General features: G+C 36.1%; 1 protein-coding gene across 1 annotated transcript in view; it reads right to left on the reverse strand.

The window, feature by feature from the left end:
• LOC142353104 (uncharacterized) overlaps positions 1 to 25,990 on the reverse strand; it is a 43,676-nt gene extending 17,686 nt beyond the window's left edge. The window contains exon 1 of the mRNA XM_075405308.1: positions 25,134 to 25,990. Within this exon, the coding sequence (XP_075261423.1) occupies positions 25,134 to 25,804 (671 nt within the window). The 5' untranslated portion in view covers positions 25,805 to 25,990. The remainder of the gene's footprint in view (positions 1 to 25,133) is intronic.
• Positions 25,991 to 26,252: the final 262 nt, after the last annotated feature.

Below are 26,252 nucleotides of genomic sequence, written 5' to 3' on the forward strand. Positions count from 1 at the left end.
AGTTTAGTTTTTAATTGATTGCGTTCAAGAAAGGGGGAGGAAGAAGTTCACGCTAAAAAAAATCGTTTTCTGTGTGATTGATCTCTTTAGCAGTCTCTGTGTTTATCACTTTATAGGAGCAATTTTTCTGAAAAGACTGTCATATTTTACTTCCTGAAGAGCCAACTAGTATAATTTCTCAAAGTATCTTTATCTGTTTTTAGAAGTCAGCAATACATTGATTATTTTGTTTTGTTGTTGGTTACTTCCAATTTTTGTAAATTAGTTGCCGGATTTTCCTTTTTTTTTCGCATTATAGGTGTTATAAAAGCAAAACTCAAAGATTGATTCCATATAAATCTTGTTTTAATCGAACAATCACCAATGACACATTGATTTTTTTCATGTTGTTTCTCTACAATTGCCTATCCATGATGCCTTTAATGGTGTTTATGAACTTTTCAATATTTTCGTCTATTTGGTAATTCGATACTTCAAGATAAGATGAAAAAGAGCTTTGGCTAATGTTGGAGCTGAGCTCGCTAAGCTTGCGTAGGCGGGAAAAATAGAGACAAAACACTTTCTGTTGTCTTAGTCATTTAATAGTTATAGTTATAGTTCTAGTTCTAGTTACAGTTTGTCACGTGAGAAAAAAGAGAAAAAGGGGGAAATAACAAAAAGCAACAGACAGAACTCGTCGTAGCAGCCGCAGAAAACGGCTTAAAGTATAACTCAGCAAAATATTGCAAAAACAAAATGTCTTGAGCAGTAAATAACGTGTTACTGCGTCTTGAACTAGAAATATTCTTGAGCAGTAAAATGTTACTGTGTCTTATATTCAAAATATTATTCTTGAGCAGTGAATTCTGTTACTGTGTTTTGTATCTACGAATTTTTGGAGCTGAAATTCAACTGTTACAACCACAACTTCCAGTGATGGCCGAGCTACCGACAGAAAGGTTTAATGCTTCAACCGCTTTTGCAATTCTTGGAGTAGACTTTTTTGGCCCATTTAAAGTAGAAATTGGGCGCAGAAATGAAAAACGATGGTGTTGTTTGTTCACATGTCTAACAGTACGAGCCGTGCATATAGAGATAGTTCCAAAGTTGGACACTGACAGTTGTCTAAATGGAATTATGCGGTTCATAGCTCGAAGAGGCCAACCCCTAAAAATGATCAGTGACAACGGGACCAACTTTGTTGGAGCAGACCGGGAGTTCAAAGACTATGTCGCAGCATGGAACAAAGAAAGAATTGAAGAACATTTGGTTCAACAAGGAATCAGATTGAATTTCAATCCGCCTACCGCACCTCACTTTGGAGGAGTATGGGAAAGACTGGTCAGAAGTTGCAAGAAAGCAATGTGCGCAGTGTTGGGGAACCGATCAATTACGGAAGATGTTCTTTCAACAACATTGTGTCTGGTTGAGCAGACGTTGAATGCAAGACCCTTGACAGCAGTCAGTTCGGATGTAAATGATTTGGAATTTATCACTCCAAACCACTTCCTGCTTGGCAACAAAAATGTTTGTTTACCATACCTACCATTCACAGAAGAGTTTTTTAACCATAGAAAGTTCTTCCGACAAACACAAGCGTACTCCGAACACATCTGGGACAGATTCAAAAAGGAGTATCTGCCAACTTTGAACAATCGACAAAAGTGAAATTGTGAATCAAACAGATTTCTGAACAAAGGTGAATTTGTTTAGTTTGTCGAAGACAGTGAAAAACGAGGATATTACAAATTTGGTCGAGTAACAGAAACTGAGGGTACTGACCAAACAATTTGATCAGCAACGATTCAAACAAAAGACGGAGTCTACAAGAGGCCTGTGGTGAAGCTCGCTCCAGTACTATCAATGGACGAAGACGTTTTCGCGAAGGAAAACAGGCCCGGCGATGTTGGAGCTGAACTCGCTAAGCTTGCGTAGGCGGAGAAAATAGAGACAAAACATTTTCTGTTGTCTTAGTAATTTAATAGTTATAGTTATAGTTCTAGTTCTAGTTACAGTTTGTCACGTGAGAAAAAAGAGAAAATGGGGAAATAACAAAAAGCAACACATAGAACTCGACGTAGCAGCCGTAGAAAACGGCTTAAAGTATAACTCAGCAAAATATTGCAAAAACAAATTGTCTTTAGCAGTAAATAACGTGTTACTGTGTCTTGAACTAGAAATATTCCTGAGCAGTAAATTGTTACTGTGTCTTGTATTCAAAAAAATATTCTTGAGCAGTAAATTCTGTTACTCTGTCTTGTATCTACGAATTTTTGGAGCTGAAATTCAACTGTTACAGCCACAACTTCTGGTATTCTCAACTTGTGAGTACAAAGAGCAAAAGCCAACTTAAGTTCAAGCTGAAAGTTTTTGCACAAACAGGCCTTAGACAAATATCTTTGTCTTCGCTTTGTTTTTTTCTATCGGATTGAACTAGTATACATAAAAAGATTCCGTATTGTGTTATCTCTAGCAATCCAGTTCAAATTGATAGTTGAAAAAACTAAGATCAGCGAATAATTACGAACAGAATAGTTAATGCAACTGTAAGTACAGCAGAATGGATATACAGTTACAACAGCACACTGCATAAACGAAGTATCCGGACAGATTTTGCAACCACTCAGAACGAACTGCGCAGTGTAAAACTTTCTTTGTGAAACACAAGGAGAGCAGCCATTACATTTGGTCCGCCGACCCGGACAGTGGAATAAACTGCTGTCCAACCCAACAGTTGAAGTGACGAAGTCATCGACGAACGACAACAAAACTCAACAGGAAATCCAACGACGCAAAGCCAATTAGGCAAAGTGCATTAGAAGTTGAATAGCAAGGCTTAATTAAAGCAAATAAACAAAAGCAATGTAGAGATTCAAGCTGCAGTCCCAAAATACAAACGCAGTGACTCCGTCACAGAGTCAAGACATTTTGCTTAGACAGATTAGCAACTGCAAAAAACAACTCGAAGAAAAAAACTGAGGAGGGCCAGGAGCTAATCAGAAACAACGACAGATCAAGCAAGCTCAAGACCATCTAAAAACAGGTACTGAAACTTGACGACTCTCTTTGCATTCTTTATCGGAAGCGAGCAAGTATTCTTCGTGATTCTGAATTGTTTGAACGTTACGAAGCCGAACAATTAAGTTTCTTACAAACATTAAACGCAAATTGGTTGCCATATATTCACGGAGAGAAAATTATGCCAAATCAACAAAGTCATTCAACTGCTTCTGCATCTGAAGCAGAACCGCCTGTAATTGATTCATTGCCAACTGATCAAAATCATTGTCTCTCAGAAACAAATGACATGACAAGCCACAGGACACTGAACACCGTTACACGAAACGGACAATCAAACAATCAAGATCACGAGAACGGTTTGGAAACATCCTCAGCGAAAAAAAGGATTGAAAAAAACATGAGGGAGTGGGCAAATTCGATGAACGACACGCGAACACCAATTCAACCAAGAGCTCGCTTCGACGTCAGCCCTGGACGGAATAAGCATAGGCATTACCCATGGTACCCAAATTCTCGTGAGAGCTCAGCAAATGCTGAAGAGCGGGATATAACGCCGATAGCTGGAAGGCACTACAACACTGGACATTCAAGCAGTAGTTTACCAAATTGAGGTTGAACAATTTTGACGGAAACCCGCTGGAGTGGCCTGAGTGGTCTAGCATGTTCATAGCAACAGAAGATAAACGCATGATTCCCGTCTCAGAGAAAATGAACCACTTGAAGACTCTGCTAACAGGCAAAGCAAAATCTGCAATCTCGGGCATGGGCTATTCTGGACAGTTCTATGGTGCTGCCTGGAACATTTTAGAGAAAAAAATTGGAAGACCGCATGTAATTATAGATGCGCAGCTCGAGAGCCTACGAAAAGCTAATCAAGTAAAACCTCATGATTCAACCAGCCTGATTAATTTTTCTGTTATTGTATCTAACTTCGTGAACGTGCTCAATGAGTACAAACATATTGGTGATTTCCAATCAAGTTCGACTCTGTATATGGCAGTTGATAAGCTACCACAGATTCTTAAAGAAAATGGTGGTTCTACGTCGAAGACAAGGACGTGGACTGGCCTGATCTTATCATGTTTGAAAAATGGCTATCACGAATGGCATTCGTGCATGAAGGGTTTTCAGCGTTTAAAAGGGAACACAAAGAAGAAGACCGACGCAACACAAATAGTGAAAAACGATTCTCGAAGACATCGAACTTCAGTGCGAGTTCAAACCTGCAAGAAACCAAGCAGACGCAAAACATCAACTGTCCACTAGCGGATGGCACTCATAAAATATGGAACTGTCTAATATTTAAGAATATGAAAGTCACCGATCGCTATGCAGCAGTGAGAAAAGAACGCTTATGTTATGGATGTCTGGGGAAAGGGCATGCAATCAAAGAATGTGAAGTCCACCCGTGCGGTATAAATCGATGTATCAAAAAGCACAACAGACTGCTACACTCAGAAAACCAAATGGACGAAGGTAGTCACGCCGTTAACGTAAGCGCAGCAACAATCAACCAGAGTAACCAAGTTACTAGTTTTCTTCAAATAGTTCCTGTATCGGTTCAGAGTGGTGGTAACAGGTTGAGTACCTACGCCTTCCTCGATAGTGGTTCAACAGTATCATTCATCGATCAAAGTGTTAAGGACCAACTACAAGCAAAAGGCACGGACGTTACCTTGAACATAACTGGCATACATGGGACGCAAGATTTGAGGACAGAGAAGGTTCCTATCACAATAAATGGACTACATTCAAAGGTGCATTCGCTTGAGGCGTTTGTACACCCGTCATATTCATTGGGAGACACAAACTATGACTACAGCAAATTGAAACAAATGTTCAACCATTTGAGTGTACTTCCCAACAGAGGCTTTAATTTGATGGAAGTTGGCATCATTTTAGGTCAAGATGAGTACAACCTCCAAAGAGCAATAGACTACAAGATTGGAACACAAAGTGAGCCTTTCGCCGTCCTAACAGAATTAGGATGGGTAGTTAGAGGACCCATGAAAGGTAACAAGAGAAAAAATGTTTGTCAATTCGCCAGCACAGAAGATGTGAAAATGGCAGAAAGCATTCAGTAATGGTGGGACATAGAAACTTATGCTTTAAAATAAATGTTGTAAGTCAATCAAAGAAGGAGCAGCCAGCTCAGAAGTTTTTCGAGAGCACAACACAGTTTACCGGCGAGCGGTACGAAGTGGGCATGCTCTGGAGTGAACCAGAACTCAATTTTCCAAACAACTGCAGCTCGGCCCTTGGTCAGCTCTACTCACTGGAACGAAGATTCCAACAAGACTCAAATCTAAAAGAATTGTATCAACAGTCAATTGATACAGATGTTGAAAAGGGATTTGTGAAGATCCTTGGTAAATCGGAAGTCAAAGGCACTTTCGGAAAGGAATGGTATTTGCCAGACCATCCAGTAGTAAACCCAAACAAACCGGACAAAGTAAGACGTGTTTGCAAGGCTGCGTCCAAGTACAAAGAAGTATGCCTGAATGAAAAGCTACTAGCAGGACCTGATCGGCTACATGGGTTGATTGGATCAATATTCAGATTCCGTGAAGGACCAGTAGCCCTAACAGCTGACATTGAATCGATGTTTCTACAAGTGCAAGTTCCCGAACAGGATAGAAGTTGCTTGAGGTTCTTATGGCGTCCAAGAACTAACGAACCTGTTCAGATATACGAATATCAGCGTCACGTATTTGGAGCTAAGAGTTCTCCAACTTGCGCAAACTATGATCTCAAGCGAGTGGGACTGGATAACGAAAAGGAGTTTCCAATTGCAGCAAAAGCAATACAAAACGACTTCTACATGGTCGATTTCATCAAATCAGTAGAAACCCCTGAAGAAGCAGTTGAAGTTTTAAACCAACTACAACCTTTTCTCTCAAAACATGGATTTGAACTGAAAAAGTGGATCACCAACAGCGACGCGGTAACCACCGCAATCCCAGAAGACTTAAGATCAATCAGCAAAACGAAGCAGGTTGAAGTAGAACCCAGCCAGGAAGGGTCATCGGTGCTTGGGCCTCAGTGGACGATAACCGATGATAGTCTACAGGTTTGTAGAGGTACAAGCAAAGAAGTTGAGAACCCAATCACCCAAAGGAAGATCTTATCTCTAGTTTCTTCAGTGTTTGATCCTCTTGGACTGTTTGCACCGTTCAGTGTCCATATGCGACGACTCCTGAAGAGCATCTGGACCAAAAATGGACAATATTGGGACAACTCAGGACCGAACAAGAAGAAGAGTTTCTGAAGTGAAAAGCGCAGCTTCCAGAAGTAGCAGAAACAAGCACTGATAGAAGATACTTCTGCACATCCAAGGACAAATGGGAACTTCATGTGTTTGCAGACGCATCTGAAGACACAATGTGCGCAGTGGCTTACCTACGTTCAGAGCCCAAAGAATACTCAGCAGACTTAGCAATTGTAATCAGAAAATGCAGAGTCGCGGCGATTCGAAACCTTTTCATACCACGCTTGGAACTACAAGCAGCAGTGATGGCGGTGAGACTTAAAGAGCAGATAGTGAAGGAACAAAAAACGATGATTCACAGTTCTAACTTTTGGACAGACTCCACTACTGTTCTGCAAGGGATTCACAGCTCCCACTGGAAGCAACAGGTGTTCGTTGCAAACAGAGTAGCTGAGATTTTGAATACAACCAATGTTTCACAATGGAATCATGTCAGCGGAATTAACAACCCAGCAGACATTGGCACCAGAGCCATCAATGTTGATGAATTTAAGAGAAGCGAGTCGCTTACTGGGCAGGCCTGGTTGAAGCAACCAGAAAGCGAGTGGCCTGAACAAGTCAACCTGGTCTTTGCTGCAGATGAAGAGAACATACCCACACCAACCTTCATTTTGCAGGCCGAAGAAAAGAAACCAATTGTTCAGTGGAGACGATTCAGCAATTTCAATAGACTTTTAAATACAATAGCATGCGTCCACTCAGCATTGAGGAAAAGGAAACCAGCAACAAAGAAGATTAGGATTGAAGAGAAAGAAGATGCCAAGGCAACTATCTTCAGATCATTACAGCAAGAACAATTCGCGGAAGAGACGAAATCTCTAAAAGTTGAAAGGGAAATCCCAAAAGGTAGCAAAATTTTACAGTTTTCACCTTTCATTGACCAAAGGGGACTTATTCGCGCCAAAGGCAGAACACGCAAAGTCAATTGGACTTCAACGAAAAGCATCCAATATTTTTACATTGGAAACAGCATGTTGTGGAATTATTCTTGCGTAACGAGCACAAGAACAATTCCCATAAAAGAAACTGAGCATGTCAAAAACATAGTCCAGCAACAATTCTGTATTATTGGCGTAAGGAATGCCTTGCGTTCAATAAAGAACAAATGCATCACCTACCGAAAAGGCAGAGCACAAACAATGACTCCAGTGATGGCCGAGCTACCGACAGAAAGATTTGATGCTCCAACCGCTTTTGCAATTGTTCTGCAACTCTAACAGTACGAGCCGTGCATATAGAGATAGTTCCAAAGTTGGACACTGACAGGTGTCTAAATGGAATTATGCGGTTCATAGCTCGAAGAGGCCAACCCCTAAAATTGATCAGTGACAACGGGACCAACTTCGTTGGAGCAGATCGGGAGTTCAAAGAGTATGTCACAGCATGGAACAAAGAAAAAATTGAAGAGTATTTGGTTCAACAAGGAATCAGATGGAATTTCAATCCGCCTGCCGCACCTCACTTTGGAGGAGTATGGGAAAGACTGGTCAGAAGTTGCAAGAAAGCAATGTACGCAGTGTTGGGGAACCGATCAATTACGGAAGATGTTCTTTCAACAACATTGTGTCTGGTTGAGCAGACGTTGAATGCAAGACCCTTGACAGCAGTCAGTTCGGATGTAAATGATTTGGAATTTATCACTCCAAACCACTTCCTGCTTGGCAACAAAAATGTTTGTTTACCATACCTACCATGCGCAGAAGAGTTTTTTAACCATAGAAAGTTCTTCCGACAAACACAAGCGTACTCCGAACTCATCTGGGACAGATTCAAAAAGGAGTATCTTCCAACTTTGAACAATCGACAAAATTGGAAATGTGAATCAAACAGAACTCTTAACAAAGGTGATCTCGTTTGGTTTGTCAAAGACAGTGAGTGAAGACGATTCAGCAATTTCAATAGACTTGTAAATACAATAGCATACGTGCAGCGAGCATTGAGGAAAAGAAAACCAGCAAAAAAATGATTGGGATTGAAGAGAAAGAAGATGCCAAGGCAACAATCTTCAGATTATTACAGCAAGAACAATTCGCTGAAGAGATGAAATCTCTAAAAGTTGAAAGGAAACTCCCAAAAGGTAGCAAAATTTTACAGTTTTCACCTTTCATTGACCAAAAGGGACTTATTCGCGCCAAAGGCAGAACAGCAAAAGTCAATTGGACTTCAACGCAAAGCATCCAACATTGTTACATTGGAAACACGATGTTGTGGAATTATTCTTGCGTAACGAGTACAAGAACAATTCCCATGAAGGGACTGAGCATGTCAAAAACATAGTTCAGCAACGATTCTGGATTATTGGCGTAAGGAATGCCTTGCGTTCAATAAAGAACAAATGCATAACCTGTCGAAAAGGCATAGCACAAACAATGACTCCAGTGATGGCCGAGCTACCGACAGAAAGGTTTAATGCTTCAACCGCTTTTGCAATTCTTGGAGTAGACCTTTGGCCCATTTAAAGTAAAAATTGGGCGCAGAAATGAAAAACGATGGTGTTGTTTGTTCACATGTCTAACAGTACGAGCCGTGCATATAGAGATAGTTCCAAAGTTGGACACTGACAGGTGTCTAAATGGAATTATGCGGTTCATAGCTCGAAGAGGCCAACCCCTAAAAATGATCAGTGACAACGAGACCAACTTTGTTGGAGCAGACCGGGAGTTCAAAGATTATGTCGCAGCATGGAACAAAGAAAGAATTGAAGAACATTTGGTTCAACAAGGAATCAGATTGAATTTCAATCCGCCTACCGCACCTCACTTTGGAGGAGTATGGGAAAGACTGGTCAGAAGTTGCAAGAAAGCAATGTACGCAGTGTTGGGAAACCGATCAATTACGGAAGATGTTCTTTCAACAACATTGTGTCTGGTTGAGCAGACGTTGAATGCAAGACCCTTGACAGCAGTCAGTTCGGATGTAAATGATTTGGAATTTATCACTCCAAACCACTTCCTGCTTGGCAACAAAAATGTTTGTTAACCATACCTACCATTCACAGAAGAGTTTTTTAACCATAGAAAGTTCTTCCGACAAACACAAGCGTACTCCGAACTCATCTGGGACAGATTCAAAAAGGAGTATCTGCCAACTTTGAACAATCGACAAAAGTGAAATTGTGAATCAAACAGATTTCTGAACAAAGGTGAATTTGTTTAGTTTGTCGAAGACAGTGAAAAACGAGGATATTACAAATTTGGTCGAGTAACAGAAACTGAGGGTACTGACCAAACAATTTGATCAGCAACGATTCAAACAAAAGACGGAGTCTACAAGAGGCCTGTGGTGAAGCTCGCTCCAGTAATATCAATGGACGAAGACGTTTTCGCGAAGGAAAACAGGCCCGGCGATGTTGGAGCTGAACTCGCTAAGCTTGCGTAGGCGGAGAAAATAGAGACAAAACATTTTCTGTTGTCTTAGTAATTTAATAGTTATAGTTATAGTTCTAGTTCTAGTTACAGTTTGTCACGTGAGAAAAAAGAGAAAAGGGGGAAATAACAAAAAGCAACACATAGAACTCGACGTAGCAGCCGTAGAAAACGGCTTAAAGTATAACTCAGCAAAATATTGCAAAAACAAATTGTCTTTAGCAGTAAATAACGTGTTACTGTGTCTTGAACTAGAAATATTCCTGAGCAGTAAATTGTTACTGTGTCTTGTATTCAAAAAAATATTCTTGAGCAGTAAATTCTGTTACTCTGTCTTGTATCTACGAATTTTTGGAGCTGAAATTCAACTGTTACAACCACAACTTCTGTTATTCTCAACTTGTGAGTACAAACAGCAAAAGCCAGCTTAAGTTTAAGCTTAAATAATTTTGACATATATCTTTGTCTTCGATTTGTTTTTTCTATCGGATTGAACTGGTATACATAAAGAGATCCCGTATTGGGTGAACTGTAGCAATCCATTTCAAAATGATAGTTGAAAAAACTAAGATTAACCAATAATTACTAACAGAATAGTTAATGCAATGGTAAGTACAGCCAAACAGATATACAGTTACAACAGCAAACTGCATAAACGAAGTATCCGGACAGATTTTGTAACCACTCAGAACGAACTGGGCGGTGTAAAACTTTCTTTGTGAAACACAAGGAGAGCAGCCATTACAGCTAAATAAAATTGGCCATCAACTGCCGTTGTTTCATTCTTACTTAGTGGCACTCAAATAAGGAAAAGTTGTGTTTAGTTATTTTGCAAAACAAGTCCAGCTGAAAAACCTTCCAATTGTACAATACCAAACGTTGGTTTTTTGAAATCAGATTTTCAGAAAGAACTCTTCAGTATCTTTCTTTATCGGCTAACTTCTTAAAAAAGCTCTTTCGTTCTTTCGTTCTCCCTTTTTTTTCCAGTTCAACACTATAACCAGTCATGTAATCTGTTCAACGAACTAGGAGAACGATCAATCCACCAAGGAGATGAAAATGAGTATATATCGGTCTCCCGTCTTTTCTTTTCTGAGCATGCGAATCACCTCTGAACAATTCAATTTGCCAATTTAAGGATTACCTATTAATATTAAGATATGAAAACAACAACAACCAATTCTAATTTAAGACAAAGTGATTTTGTTATATGTTTGCAATTTTATTCTTCTGAAATTTACAAATTTCAGTTTAGAATTCATAAAATCTTGTACACATTTTTTGTGTGCTTTTTTAAATCTAAGAGATTCTGGATGAGGACAGTAGAGGTGACAAAAATCAGCACAATATCAAGAAAACGTAATTTTTTTAAACGAGGCATACATTTTTCTTTATTCCTGGAACAAGACTAACAGTTTTACAAGCGAAAATTGGAAAAAAAAGTCTATGAATTAGCGTAAGAGATATTTAAACGACAAAATGTGAAGAATCTGTTCGAAAACTGAAAAGATTTGAAGAGAGTTATCATTAAGTTTCAAAAGAACCATAAATAATTCCGAACACAATATTTGCTTTGATTTTAAGATCTTTCTTTCCTTCAAATAAATTAGAACGAAAAATCAATTGAAAGAACAGATTGAACTCATTCTCAAAACGGAAGTTTTTTCATTCAATTTTTTGAAAGAAAAGCAACTTGAAATGGGTTTACTGGACCCCGGATATCATTGTCAGAACAATAACTGTTTGTTAATTAAACAGTTTTAATTAAAGTTCTACAAAGTACTAACACAGGAACAAATTTTAAAATTTTTGACTACAACTGTTTGGAAACAATTGGCATACTAAGAAAACGAACTTTTTCACAAAAATTTGCTAATGGATCAAAACTTATTGCAATAGTGAAAATCCGCTTTTCTGGTAAAGTGATGAAAAAATAAAACGGCAAATAAAGGCAATACTAGGAAAAAAATACTACTATGTTTTGAAACACATCCAAATAATCGTAAAACATATAATAGTCAACGTAATCCATTCAAAACGTCTTTTGCTGTCAGAAAACAAATTCAATCTGTCATGACTGATAGTATTTGCAAAAGCCACATACAAAATGGCAAAGCTGAGAGGTAAAAACCTGTACTATTAATCGTAAAACATTTTTTTTAATCGAGTACGTTCAATAGAATCTTTGCAGAAACTCAATGCAACCTTAGATTGCGGATGGTACATGCCAAAGCAACGGAAGAACAACAAAATCCAGAAAAAACTCATATTTCACATCTCACAAAAAACCTTTTGCTACTATTGCTTGTTGCGCGTGCTTTTCTATTAAAAACAAAAAAAACGGTTCATGCCGCTCTTTTAATTAATAGCAGTTGACAAGCTGTCGTCATACTAAGTTCTGAAATAAACTTTTATAACAGTATATCTGCAGTCTTCTAGATTATAATTGTAATAAACGCTGATTATCAGTCCGAAAAACTAATAGTTTAATTTAGTAAAAATAAATTCGTTCCTGCTGGAAAAGCTTAATTAATTCCAGTCAACTTTAACAGGATTTTCTGGGTTTTGGTTAACGACTCAGGCCTTTATTCAAAATGAGACAACTTGAAACAAATGAGTCCTATCCTTGTATGTTGCTCAAGATTTATGATTATAAACGAATCAAAGAGGGACACTTTTTGACAAAACAGAGGTCCGTCGTTAGTCACTGTTACCGAAGCCTTAGAAACGAGATAGCATCTTAAATTTTGGTTCAGAACACGTAATTCTGTGAAATGCATACTGATCTGACGCCGCCTACTATTTTCACTGATGAGATCAAAAAATTGGTCTTCTGATCTAAGAAAAAAAATTTTTTGTGTCACCTGAAAACTTAGATATAAGAAACTCTTGAATTTCTTTTATTTCAAATTACTTAAATTTTCAATGGCAAATGGATGCAAGATAAAATACAAGTTTAAGGTTAGTTAACCAGAGTAAATTACTGCGCCAATGAGATTGCGGCATTTCGCAGTTTGCAACAATTAACGCACAAAGCTTTCAGTTCTCCGCTGCTCGCTGTTTTTAGTACTAGGTCAGACTATAGTCTACCGTTGTAGTGTTATAAATCTTTTCTCACCTGTTGGTTGAGTGAAACAAAATATTCTGCCATAACTATTAAACCTAACTTTTTCCATGCATAATTGACGTCAGCAGTTGGTGGATGATCACGAAGAATATCCTTAGAAAATGCCAAATACACTTCGATGGAAAATTGTCGTGATAATCCATGTGTAGATATTGCTTATTCACTGCGACTAAAATGAAAAACGAATTATTTTGACATATAGTGACTCAACTAAGCGTTGAATGCGTCTCTAACTTAGCGCCTTTGTTAACACTCAATCATTTTATATGAATTTAGTTGAGCTCGGCCTGCATATTGCCGGGCCTATTTTCCATCTCTAAAATACCTCTCCTCTTTGAAAGCACTGAAGCGAACTTCAACATTGCTCTGTCGGAAACTCCGTCGTTGGTTCGAAATGGCCTTGGTTGCTTAACATCATCAGACCTCTCTATGATCTATGTAATTTGTGCCCTATTGTAAAAGCTGTTTTGTTCACAGTCTTCAATCAACCAAAAGAGAAAATATTATTCAAGTTTTTTGTTGCCGGGAACCGCCATTTTGTCAATCGTTCAAATTCCATTTTAAATCTCTCACAAACGAGATTTGCCTGAAGTTGGTTGTGTCGTGGACTTTTGCTTCTGATTATGAAACGATTACCCCGCGCGTAGTAGATCAGGTACGCAATCATACTTGTCGCCAATCACATATAGCATGGAGTCAATGTTTCTAAGTCGTGAACAGTCATAGAACCAATTGGTTGGAAGTTGCAACGAAGTTCCGCTGTGTTGGGGACCTTTCAGGCACGGAGGCTGTGCTGTCAACAACGATATGTGATGTTGACATTGGAACTGACATTAGATCTGATTGCTGTCAACAGTTTGAGTTCAGTGTTTACCCAACATCACACATCGTTGTTGGCAGCACATCTTCCGTGACTGAAAGGTCCCCAACACTGCGTAACTTCGTTGCAACTTCCAACCAATCGGCTCTAGACTCCTATAAAGTGAGGTGCCGCGGATTGTTTGAACTTACTTCTTACTCAGTGTCGAATTAGATCTTCTTCGATACCTTTTTTCTCCATAGTTCAATTTACTCTTCAAATTAGCATTATAACTCTAACAAAACTGATCCCTTGTCACCGTTTATTGTGGCTTGTTTGCCTGTTTGCGCACTGAATTGCATTTTATTGAAAAAAAATATCTAGGTCTAATTTCGATACCAACTCTATCTGCATCGCTCTCACAGAAAGACACGAATTGAGATAACGCTATCAATTTAGTTTTACTTGCCCAGTCTCAGTCGTTACAATAAAAGAACCAAAGTAGTCTACACTAACGCTGGTAAAAACTGTTTTAGGCCCAGGAGCCATACCTTCTGCTGAAAAACGTCTCCTGCTTGCGGAATTGATTATTCGTGTGCTCATTTCTTAACAATAACTCAAACGATGCTTCCATGTTATCATTACTGTATGCTTTACCATGAAATTGACCTGTGCCTATTTTGCTTTGGGCGCAAACAAGCACATTTTGCTCTTTTTGTTTTCCTTAGCCTTGAACTTATTCACCTCTTCACTAATCTAATCCTATTTTGGTAATTTGAAGATGATTGCTTTTGCTTTTTCTATTCTTTGACATTTACTGTTATGTTGCTGTTAAGAGCTGTTGGTCCACTGTGGAATTTTAGTTATTTTTTAACACGTAGAGAACCGTAATTCGTGTTTCTCGGTTATTTCTTCTTTCAGTCGAACTGCACCATGAGCTTCTTGGAGTTTTCAGCGTGGTATTGGAATATACAGAAATGGCGCCATCCGGTAGGTCTTAATATCACAGGCTAAATCTTCTGTATATTCCACTGTCCATTTGATCGTGAGAGTTGATAGGCTTCTGAGCATCTTGTGTCCTCAAAAAAGTCCACAAAAACATAAATTACCTTCGCCGTCGGTTAGAATTTGTTCTCTCAATGCTGGTTTCAGTTTTAAATTGCAGCTGATTTTTATCAGTTTAAGAAACTATTTTTTTCCTAAAATTCAACGTTGGTGTCCAAAATGTGATTTTTATCTTCAAATGCTTTTCAGTAGTTGTCTCATATGAACGCTAAAGGGCAAAGCAATCCATTTGGATCGAATACTGACAAAATTGGTGATAATTTTTTTTATGTTCGAACAAATTTTCTTGCTAGATACTCAACAGGTTCGAAGACTATCATCTGTTAACGTGCATTGTAGGCCAAGTACTCATAGTTCACCAATATTGGTTTCCAATTCTTTCTTCTTTTTACTGAACGAGTTAAGTCCTCCGGAAGTGCCTTGGTCAGCAATTGGTTGTTGCTTGTCCATTTTTTCTATTTGAATTCATGTTGTGAGAAAAAAGACAAAAGCTGATTGAATTCTTGAACGGATTTAAAAGGCATTTTACCTGACCTGATGAAAACATTGGTTGGTATTTCTTTTGCTGCAAAATGGAATTGTTTACCATTGTCGGGTCCTGCTCGCTTTACAGTATTTTTGCGCAAGTATATAAACTCCGCTGGTGTTTATATATCCAAACAGTTTCCATAGATTCAGGACGCCAGAGAAATCTTAATGAGTTTCTTTTATTCTCAAAAAAATGTTAATGCAGAGAGCGAATCCATATGGGATGTTAAATCAATTGGCCTCTGGTGATATTGGAATATCGTCTCAATTAATCCCAATTAAATCAGTAATCACTGCCAGTAAATTATCGGTTATCAGTCTTTTTTATACTTTGAGGTGTTGTTCTAACCAGGCCCAATATTTGCAGGCCGGATTGGATTTAGCATTGATGATGCTGAACGCACCATTCGTTTCTATACGTGCTGTTCGATCTTGATCTTTTCAGGATCTCAACAAATCGCTTTTAGCTTCTGTGTCTATCGAGTGTTGATGTAAATTTTTCAATTTTGGACTTTTTGAAAAGATTCTTGCAGCAAGTGAAGCTGGATAAAGTTAGAGATGTAGTAACTTGTTAGACAGGATTTTCGTTTACTACAAATCTTTCACACATTTCCTCTCTCAGACAATGTTTGTCACAGTTTTCAAAACTTTTGTGCATAAGGCGCTTTATCTCGGTTGAATAATGGCATTTACTTTGGAATCATGGGTTTCTATGTCCAATCAAATTGCCTATTCTCATCTACTTTTAAGTCTTCTGGGGAAGCAAAATTACAAACAGCTTGTATTCTGTTGGCCGTGATTGAATATCTTCTCCCCCGACATCTTTAACATCAGCGTTGCTTCCTCCCAGAAGCATAACGATAATTCGTTTTCATTTTCTGGATAAGGAGCAGTTTCAATATGCATTTCTACCATTGCTTAAGGGCAATGATCTTTTCATAAAGACTGAGCTTCCTTCAAGTTAGAACACTCTCTCTAAACAGATTAGTCATCTGCTTAATTTTGTTGGCGTTCAGTCGATCATCTACCTTGCGGTCCCCTGACATACCTTTTTTCTTGATAACCATTTTTCCAAGAGACAGAGTTCTGGTTGGTCGTCAATGGCTTCATAAAAAAAATTGTTTTGTTCAGAATAGGCAGCAAAATTTCAATCGCTATTTGCAGTGTTGGGCTGTTCGTTTTGATTTTTGTAGCACTTCAGAGCACTGACTACAAAAGGGTCTCGTGATTTACCTTCACAAGGTTGATACTTTTTGTCGATCAGTTCGCAGCCTTCCCTTGTAATAAGTTCATGCTGCTGCTGTACGCAAAGGTTGGTTTGTGTCGCCAGATTGCTGTTAATGCTTGACCCAGTCATTATTCGTTTCCTTTGAGGCCGCAGTTTGATTCATTGTTCCTCGTATTTCGGTTTTAATCAATTCCACATTTCAAATATCAAAAAAAAACAAAACAGCAAAAAGCAAAAACTATCTATTGAGTTAACCTACACTTGAGGTGCTTTCTGATCCTGTAGCTCTTTCCATTCTACTTGTAAAATATCAATCCAGCAAAATTGCAACCAAAATAAGCATAGAAGAAGAATTTCAATCCAAAAAAGAAAGAGTATAGACATTGTTAGAACGAAGTATTGACAGTGTTGCAAAATCTACTTCCACGCGTTTGACTTCAACGACTTTTGACGAAGAAGTTCAGTTCTTTTGGTTGATTTTCGGGTTAGCTCCAGATTAGACTGGAGTTTGTGTTCATCTGCCCAAATAGGGGACCTGTTTTTTATAGCCGCTTTTTGTCAATGACATGGAAAGTCTTTTAACGCCCAGTTCGTTATTAGTGATTTGCAAGCTGTCGAGATACTAGTTTGTGCATTTTGCGTTTATAAATCTATATTCCCTATACTGTAGATTGCCATTGAATTTACATAAAGTTTGTTTTTGGTCGAAGTACCCAATTAATTCAGGTCAACCCATCAATAAGCCTTCTTAGTTTTGGTTAAAGACCAACTTTGGTGCGATGCAAAACTGAAAGTATATATTCATTTAGGTCTTTCAGTGCAAATAATCATAAACCAATTTATGACGGACCATTCAATTTCAGTGTGGAACTTAAATAACAGATGAGAGTTTGTGTTTTGCGACAGTCCGCATTTTTTATGGAATCGAAAAATTACGTTTGCGGCTCTGCTCTTGAATTCTATCTATGGTCCGCTGTTTAGTTTTTACATTTCACTTTTCAGCCACTGATGGTGAACGTAAATATTTTCCAATCACAAAAAACGTCATTTTTTTGCATTCAAAACTGACGTCAGGAGTTTAGTTGCTTGGTAACTATGTAAAACACCCATGGAAATTTTAAAATAATACTTGGAATCTGTTGTAGAGTTAAAGTAATGATCTAAATTTAGATATAGCGTGTTCCGTTTTATTGTGTCTGGAAACAAAACATGCGGACATATTGTGACTTAACTTTGAGTTGAATCCGTATCTAATTTTGCTCCTGTATTCAGACAATAAATTTAAAATTTCAAAAATTTAGTTAGGCTTGGCATTCAGAATCCAGTTTTTAAATCAATCAGAATGTATCTTATTTGAAAACCATTGGAGTCTGTCGTTAAATCAGTTATGTCATAATATAACAAAAGATTTCAAACACGAACAAAACACAAAATCTGCACCAAACTAATAACTACCCTAAAACTAATAAATCCGAAAGCTGATAAAAAGTCAAAAAGTCTTTACTGGCCGGCCTGATGAATTCAAATGCTCCATAGGTTCACTTGTATTGCCTTTAATAGTCTTCATAAAAATCAGGAGCAAAGACATTGAACGCATAAAATCGAATTAACTCACGCAATTCAAAAACAACATTTTTTTCGGACCATCAAAATTCTCTCCGCTCCAAACTAGTTTTCTTATAAATCATGTCTTAAGACTGCTGGTTTTTTGATCTACTTGAGCTTCAGTAAATACTTGAGTGAGTGAATTGATTTTAAGCAACATCAGTTCATCGAAAAATGAATCAGTATCAACTATGTTGTTGTCCTGATTTAAATTTCGGTACTATTTTTATAGAACCACTTCAGCTGACTCATGTTTCCTCATTTATAAACTGCATTGAACAGTAAATTTCAGATTATCTGTTATTGTTATTCTGCAAGATAAATTTAAGAAAGTTTTGATACCCTGTTAGCGGCCCAAAACAATAGGGGGCTATTCTATAAAATACAAAAACGTGAAACCATTTCTTGAAAATGTTGTTAAGAATGTACTTCAAATGAACAATTGCATAGTTCACAGATATAGCTATATTGATTTTTTTTTCAATTTTTGAAGACAATTAACCTCAGAACAATAAGCTGTTGTCATCTGAAACTATGTTGCTTATTCTAATTCCCTGAATTTTTTTAGAGCGATTTCTTGACTAGTTTTATTCAAAGTCAACATTCATTATACCACCGAGACAACAGTAATTGAATAATTAAAAAGTTTGAAAAATCATGCCTGTTAGCGCATAATGTGCGTTAAGTCAGCTAAAGAGCGTGAAAATTGTCTATTTTTTTTCTAAAGAAATTTTTTTGAATTTTGTGCTCAACACTACCTTTTTGTTTCAAACAAGTTGTTTTCCATTTAAAAATTCAGAGAAAAGAATCTGTGAATTAAATTCGCTGTCATAAAACTAATGAACACTGAATTTTTTTAGCGCAGCAGTCATTCATATTTTTTAACGCACACGCCAGCACCAAAAAAGTAATCAATTAGCAGCAAAAAAGTTCACCAGCATTCAACGCATTGATCATACAAAGTGTGACAAATTGACTCAACTATTCATTAACTGAGGATAAAAAAAATTTTAAGGCAAAACATTGAAACAAAAATGAGTCTGATCAAGTTTTTCTTTCGTCTAACGTGTTTTTCTCAAGACAACACAAGACAAAACAAACAAAACATTTGAAGTATTTACAAAAAATTGACTAAAAGAGTAAATTGAAAACTATCTCAAGAAACGCAAATCAAATTAAATTTGTCAAGACGACATTTGGAAGAAAACTATCTGTTAAAGAGGCAAGCAACAATTCGCACACGTATGCAAATAAAGCTCAATAACTTGCTTTGAAAATTTTTCTATCGATACAGCTTTGTGGATCGAGAATGATCAAGGGAGTTACTTTCTATAAAAATAAATGTCAAAGATGAAGAACCGTTGTCAAATTTTGAATATAAAAAATTCATTAACACGACAACTTTACGGACTTTGGCAAGAAATTCGTTCAAACAGTTTTTAAAACAAACAATTATGGCAAAAAAGATTACATTTCGGGACCTCAATTTTTAGCTGAAATATCTTTTAATGAAAAAAAAAGAATTTTAAAAGAGTTTTTAAATTGCCAGGTAAGCAGAAAAATTTTTGAATGCATTTTTCGTAAAATAAGAAACAATTTTTTAAAAAAGTGCGATCATAAAACAAAATGAGAAAAAATAATCATAACAATCAATTGATATTGAAGCAAATTTATTTTACAGTTGAGCTATTAGTTTGTCTAAATATAGATTATCTGCATCGGGTCTGAAATAATTAAACTGAAAAAATTGTTAAAAAATGTTACAAACTTTGCTGTAAAAATGTTATAAACTTCGCATACCTGTATTTCACGAAGACTGCACAGAAAATTGTTTTCAAAATTCATATATTCATGCAGTTTTATGGATCGAGGATGAAAATAAATTATCAAAGTAAATTACAAATATCAAGAACCGTTCATATATTCTCAGTCCAAATCCATTAACTCGACAACTTACTATGTTTGGCTAGAAATTTGTTCAAACAATATTTTAACATATGCAAAAATGGCAAATACAATTAGGTTTTGGGACCTCAAGTTTTTTCCTCAATAATCTTTTAATAAAAGAACAGATTTTTAAAAGAGGTTATAATTGTCCAGGTAAGCAAAAAAAATTGAATTCATTTCTCATGAAAGAGAAAACAATTTTATGAGAAAAGTGCGATCATTCAACAAAATGAGAACCTTATGATTATAGCAATCAATTGATATAGAAGTAAAATTTATTTTACAGAAAAACCATTGGTTTTTCTAATTATAGAATATCTGTATCAGCAGTGAAATTATTTACCCAGAAGAATCGTTTTAAAATGTTACAAACTTTGCTTCCTGTAATTGTTTTTGTGAATTATGTACTTGTTTTTGCCAATGTGCGTACAAATTAACAATCCAAGCCAATAGAAGTCATCTTTGAGCAGAAGCTATTTTTTACATTTAAGTTTGTAACAAAATCTTTTCAATTGAAATTTACTTGACTTCATGCAGTAAATTCTCTGTATCACCTCAGAAAACACTAAATTGGAAATTTATGTCACAAATTGAAATATAAAGGCTAGCTTCTATCGTCAATTTTTCGTTTATTGAGTTCGAATAATAGTCGTTTTTTTATTACCTGAAAAAGTTTTTAAAGAGTTTTCATTACCAGCTTTTTTTCAAATGTGTCACTGTTTCTACATATCTAGAACCTATGTTGAAATTGGGTTTTTAATTAATCAACCATTGTTTGTGTGACTGGGCAGTTAATTTCTTAGACATATATAGTAGAATAGTAGATATTGGTTTTCTAAGATGATCAGCTGCGTTTGTCAAAAATTCGTAATTCACAATTAATGACACGTCACTTAAGTCTTAGTAGGAGACCAGAACAATAATAAAAGAAAGATTCATGCTCCAAAAAATTGGAAAAACTCTCTTTTTTGCAACTAATACGCTTTAAGTCAGCTTAAGAGCGTCAAAATTGTCGCCTTTTTCTAAGCAAATAAATTTTGAATTTTTTTAGTTTGTTATTTCTTTCGTTTCAGATAGATTATTTTTTCCAATTAAAAATTCAAAGAATAAAATTCATGAATTCCTTTTCCTGTCAGTAAATTAGTTAAATCTGGAATTTATAAGCACAGCAGTCGTTCATCATTTTTACCACACACTGCCACCACCAAAAAACTAACCAATTAGCATCCAAAAATTTAACCCGGAACATTGTATTGAGCATCCAAAGTGTGGTAATTTGACTCAACTAAATAATAACCGGTGAAAGAAATAGTTAATGACAAAACATTAATAATAAACATGAGTATGATAAATTTTTTTATTGGCGTATTTTTACATATACACAAGAAAAAACCATAAAAAAGCAATGTGTAGAAAAAAGATGACTAATAGGATAACCATGATTGTTTTCTCAAGAAACGCAAATCAAAATGGAAGTAAAGACGACATTTGAAAGAGAGGCATCTGCTTTGTGGATCGAGAATGACCAAGGGAGTTACTTTCTATCAAATCGAATGTCAAAGATGAAAAACCAACCGTTGTCATGTTTTGAATCGAAATCCATTAACACGACGAATTTACGGACTTTGGCAAGAAATTCGATCAAACAGTTTTTAAAACAAATTATTATGGCAAAAAGATTACATTTCGGGACCTCAATTTTTAGCTGAAATATTTTTAATGAAAAAAAAGAGAATTTTAAAAGAGTTTATAAACTGCCAGGTAAGCAGAAAAATTTTTGAATGCATTTTTCGAAAAATAAGAAACAATTTTTCAAAAAAGTGCAATCATAAAACAAAATGAGAGAAAAAGAACATAACAATCAATTGAGGTTGAAGCAAATTTTAGTTTACAGATGAGCTATTAGTTTGTCTAATTATAGAATATCTGCATCGGGTCTGAAATAATTAAACTGAAAAAGTTGTTACAAAATGTTATAAACTTCGCATACCTGTAATTTCACGATAACTGCACAGAAAATTGTTATCAAAATTCATATATTCATACAGTTTTATGGATCGAGGATGAAAATAAATTATCAAAATAAATTACAAATATCAAGAACCGTTCATATATTCTGAGTCCAAATCCATTAACTCGACAACTTTACTATGTTTGGCTAGAAATTTGTTCAAACAATATTTTAGGATATGCAAAAATGGCAAATACAATTAGGTTTCGGGACTTCAAGTTTTTTCCTCAATAATTTTTTAATAAAAGAACAGATTTTTAAAAGAGGTTATAATTGTCCAGGTAAGCAAAAAAAATTGAATTCATTTCTCATGAAAGAGAAAACAATTTTATGAGAAAAGTGCGATCATTCAACAAAATGAGAACCTTATGATTATAGCAATCAATTGATATAGAAGTAAACTTTATTTTACAGAAAAACCATTGGTTTTTCTAATTATAGAATATCTGTATCAGCAGTGAAATTATTTACCCAGAAGAAATGTTTTAAAATGTTACAAACTTTGCTTCCTGTAATTGTTTTTGTCAATTATGTACTTGTTTTTGCCAATGTGCGTACAAATTAACAACCCAAGCCAATAGAAGTCATCTTTGAGCAGAAGCTATTTTTTACATTTCAGTTTGTAACAAAATCTTTTCAATTGAAATTTACTTGATTTCATGCAGTAAATTCTCTGTATCACCTCAGAAAACACTAAATTGGAAATTTATGTCACAAATTGAAATATAAAGGCTAGCTTCTATCGTCAATTTTTCGTTTATTGAGTTCGAATAATAGTCGTTTTTTATTACCTGAAAAAGTTTTTAAAGAGTTTTCATCACCAGCTTTTTTTCAAACGTGTCACTGTTTCTACATATCTAGAACATATGTTGAAATTGGGCCTTTAATTAATCAACCATTGTTTGTTAGACTGGGCAGTTAATTTCTTAGACATATATAGTAGAATAGTAGTTATTGGTTTTCTATGATGATCAGCTGCGTTTGTCAAAATTTCGTAATTCACAATTAATGACACGTCACTTAAGTCTTAGTAGGAGACCAGAACAATAATATAAGAAAGATTCATGCTCCAAAAAATTGGAAAAACTCTCTTTTTTGCAACTAATACGCTTTAAGTCAGCTTAAGAGCGTCAAAATTGTCGCCTTTTTCTAAGCAAATAAATTTTGAATTTTTTTAGTTTGTTATTTCTTTCGTTTCAGATAGACTATTTTTTCCAATTAAAAATTCAACGAATAAAATCCATGAGTTCCTTTTCCTGTCAGTAAATTATTTAAATCTGGAATTTATTAGCACAGCAGCCGTTCATCATTTTTACCGCACACTGCCACCACCAAAAAACTAATCGATTAGCATCCAAAATGTTGACCAGGAACATTGTATTGAGCATCCAAAGTGTGGTAATTTGACTCAACTAAACAATAATCGGTGAAAGAAATAATTAATGACAAAACATTAATAATAAAAAGGAGTATGATCAATTTTTTATTGGCGTATTTTTACATATACACAAGAAAAAACCATAAAAAATTGCAATATGTAGAAAAAAAGATGAGTAAAAGGATAACCAGGATTGTTTTCTCAAGAGACGCAAATCAAAAGAGAAGAAAAGACGACATTTGAAAGAGAGGCATCTGCTGAGTAGGAAAGCAGCAATTTAGACACGTATGCAAATAAAGCTTGATCAGCTGCTTCGAAGTTTAATGAAGTTTTACGTTGCAAATCTGAGGAAAAGTGATCACTCTCAGAGCAAACTATCTGGAAATTAAGCACGAAGTTAATTCATACAGCTGTGTTGATTGAAAAGGATCAAAGGAGCTATTTCCTATCACAATGATTGACAAACATCAAGAAATATTCTTATATTCTGGAACCAGATCCAGTAACTCCACAAAATTACGGTGCTTGGGAAGAAAATCGGTCAAAGAAAATTAATGCGATAAACAATTACTACCTAAAAATGAAATTCCCGACCTCAACTTTTTGCAAAAATATCTGTGATGAAAGATTAGAAAAGCTATTTGGATTCAGTTCTCATTAATTAATAAACAACTATTTGAAAAAGCTCGATCAATAAAAATAAGAGTGACTAAAAAAGATAGGTGAAGCAAGCAATTGATAGGGAAGTAAATTTTAGGTTTCTGAAGACCCGTTAACTTTTCTAACTTTGTCTCTATCAGCTCCAACAATATTAAAAAGAATTTTTTTCCTACAAACAGTTATAAACTGTTACAAACTATCCTTACTTCGTTTTAGCCAATTCTCTACTTTTAAGCAAAAGTCATTAAAAATGTGAACCCTCGTCAACTGGGGCTACTTTCGAACTCCAATGAGCATTTCCATTTCAGTGTGTAACAAAAAATTTTTATTTCAATTGTCTGAGGTGATACAGTTAATTATTGGTATCCGCCCAAACAACAAAAAAGATAAACACTTTTGTTACAAAGTAAACTGTAAAGAATAGCTGGAGTTCACGGGTGGCTTCAATTGGTTGCACTTCGGTTTACAAGGACTTCGGTTTATAAGTACAGAACTGACAAAACATACAGGTACGGAAGTACAGGATAAACAAATTCTGTTCGTCGCATAATAAAGTAGAAAGATTTCGTCAATTATCTATGAAATCTATCTAAAAAGAGTGGACGGCTCAACGGCTCAACAGAACAAAAAATATAAATTTCAATTAAACAATTTTTTAAGCGCTTTGCGTCTGAGCTCATTTTTCGAAAGGGGATTTCACAGCTTTCTTAATTTTGAACTTAGAATAAAGACTCATCACGAGACAAAATCTAAAATTTAAAAAAATCTTCAAACTAAAGTGTTCCTCGGGCCAATAAATTTGTAGACTCGAAAATTGTAAAGTATGGCTGGTACCACAGCCTTAAGAGTGAAGCACCCTGTTCAGTTTATTTATCATGACTTTGTATTTGTGTACGAAAAAATGTTGTAGAAATAAAGAGGAACTTCCTTAACCTCGATACAAAACTGAAAAATATTTTTTATAAAACTATACAATAATCAAATGGTCATATTTTTGGGCTCGTAAAAACAACTGTGAGATGTTCTGCTATTGTTTTGTCTCGTTAAAAAGCATCTTTACTGAACAATACGGCCTAAAATTCTGTTGCCCCGTTTCATGTGTTTATTTTTGGGTTTTACAACCGAAGAGTGTTTTTTGAAGAAAAAACTCACCTGAATGACATAACAAAACCAATGTACTTGTTATCCTGGATAAACTGGTTTGAATAATCAACTGACAACGTTCTATTCTGCGAGCATTGTAAGACTGCTTGGTTGGGAAATTCCTCAGTTGTTGAATAAGGAGGAGGAAGAAATCTGACATATTGACCAGTGGCTTCAGTGTACTGTAGCGTGGCTGCATTGTCTGGTCTAAAGCCCCCAGTAGGTGAGGAACAAAAGCGCCCATCTCCAGGACCAGGAAAACCGGCGTTGGTGTCCTCCATTTCAATGTAATAAAGGCAGAAGCCGCCCCTTTGTTCCTGCAAGCCCATAGCCAAAATGGCCGTCTTCACATGGTACCCCGCAGGTGCAGTAATAACGAACTTACACTCCGCAGATGGTGCCAATGGAACATCAGCTATTCCTTGAGTGGCACTATTGAGAAATCCCCCTCCAACAAATTCATTGTCACCAATAACATTTGAAACTTCATCTGCCGCCCAATTTGTCGAAACCAAATACTGTCGCTCAATCGTTGCGTCCACAATTATCGTCGCACCACTCAAGCAAGCCTGTCCAGCTACAAAACCCGTACGCAACAAAAGCAAAATGACCAATTTTGCTATCATCGTGTCCAGTCTCATGACATTATGTTTCCCACCTGGGGCAGCCCTACACCCCATTATTTCCGATATTTGAGGCACCAAACATGCACAAGATCTTGCTTTATAAACTGCTAGCTGGTACTGAGGTCTCAAAATAAAAGTCACTTAAACGTTCATTAATGAAAACTTTAAACCAAAGCAAATATTGAAGTAGAAAATATATAACACGATAAAAGTCACACCAACGTTAACTTTGGACTGATATCAAAAATGTAATCTCAACGCCCGATTGTATTGTGTAAGAAAACTGCGACCGTAAAAAGTAAAATAAATGCATTTAATATGAGTTTTTACATTAGACAGTTGAAGAAAAGCAGTCCGCACGTTGAAAACAAGCTTGAAGAGCGATGTTTATATTACATAATAACAAAATTTGATCAATTTGCTGCAGATTATTTTTAATTGACTGATCATGCATGCGTCAAATGTAAAATACTCATAACTAGCAATTGAAAAATCATAAGCA

The sequence above is a fragment of the Convolutriloba macropyga genome, chromosome 14 (genome assembly GCF_964194025.1).
Source record: "Convolutriloba macropyga chromosome 14, txConMacr16.3, whole genome shotgun sequence".
Taxonomy (NCBI): Eukaryota; Metazoa; Xenacoelomorpha; order Acoela; family Convolutidae; genus Convolutriloba; species Convolutriloba macropyga.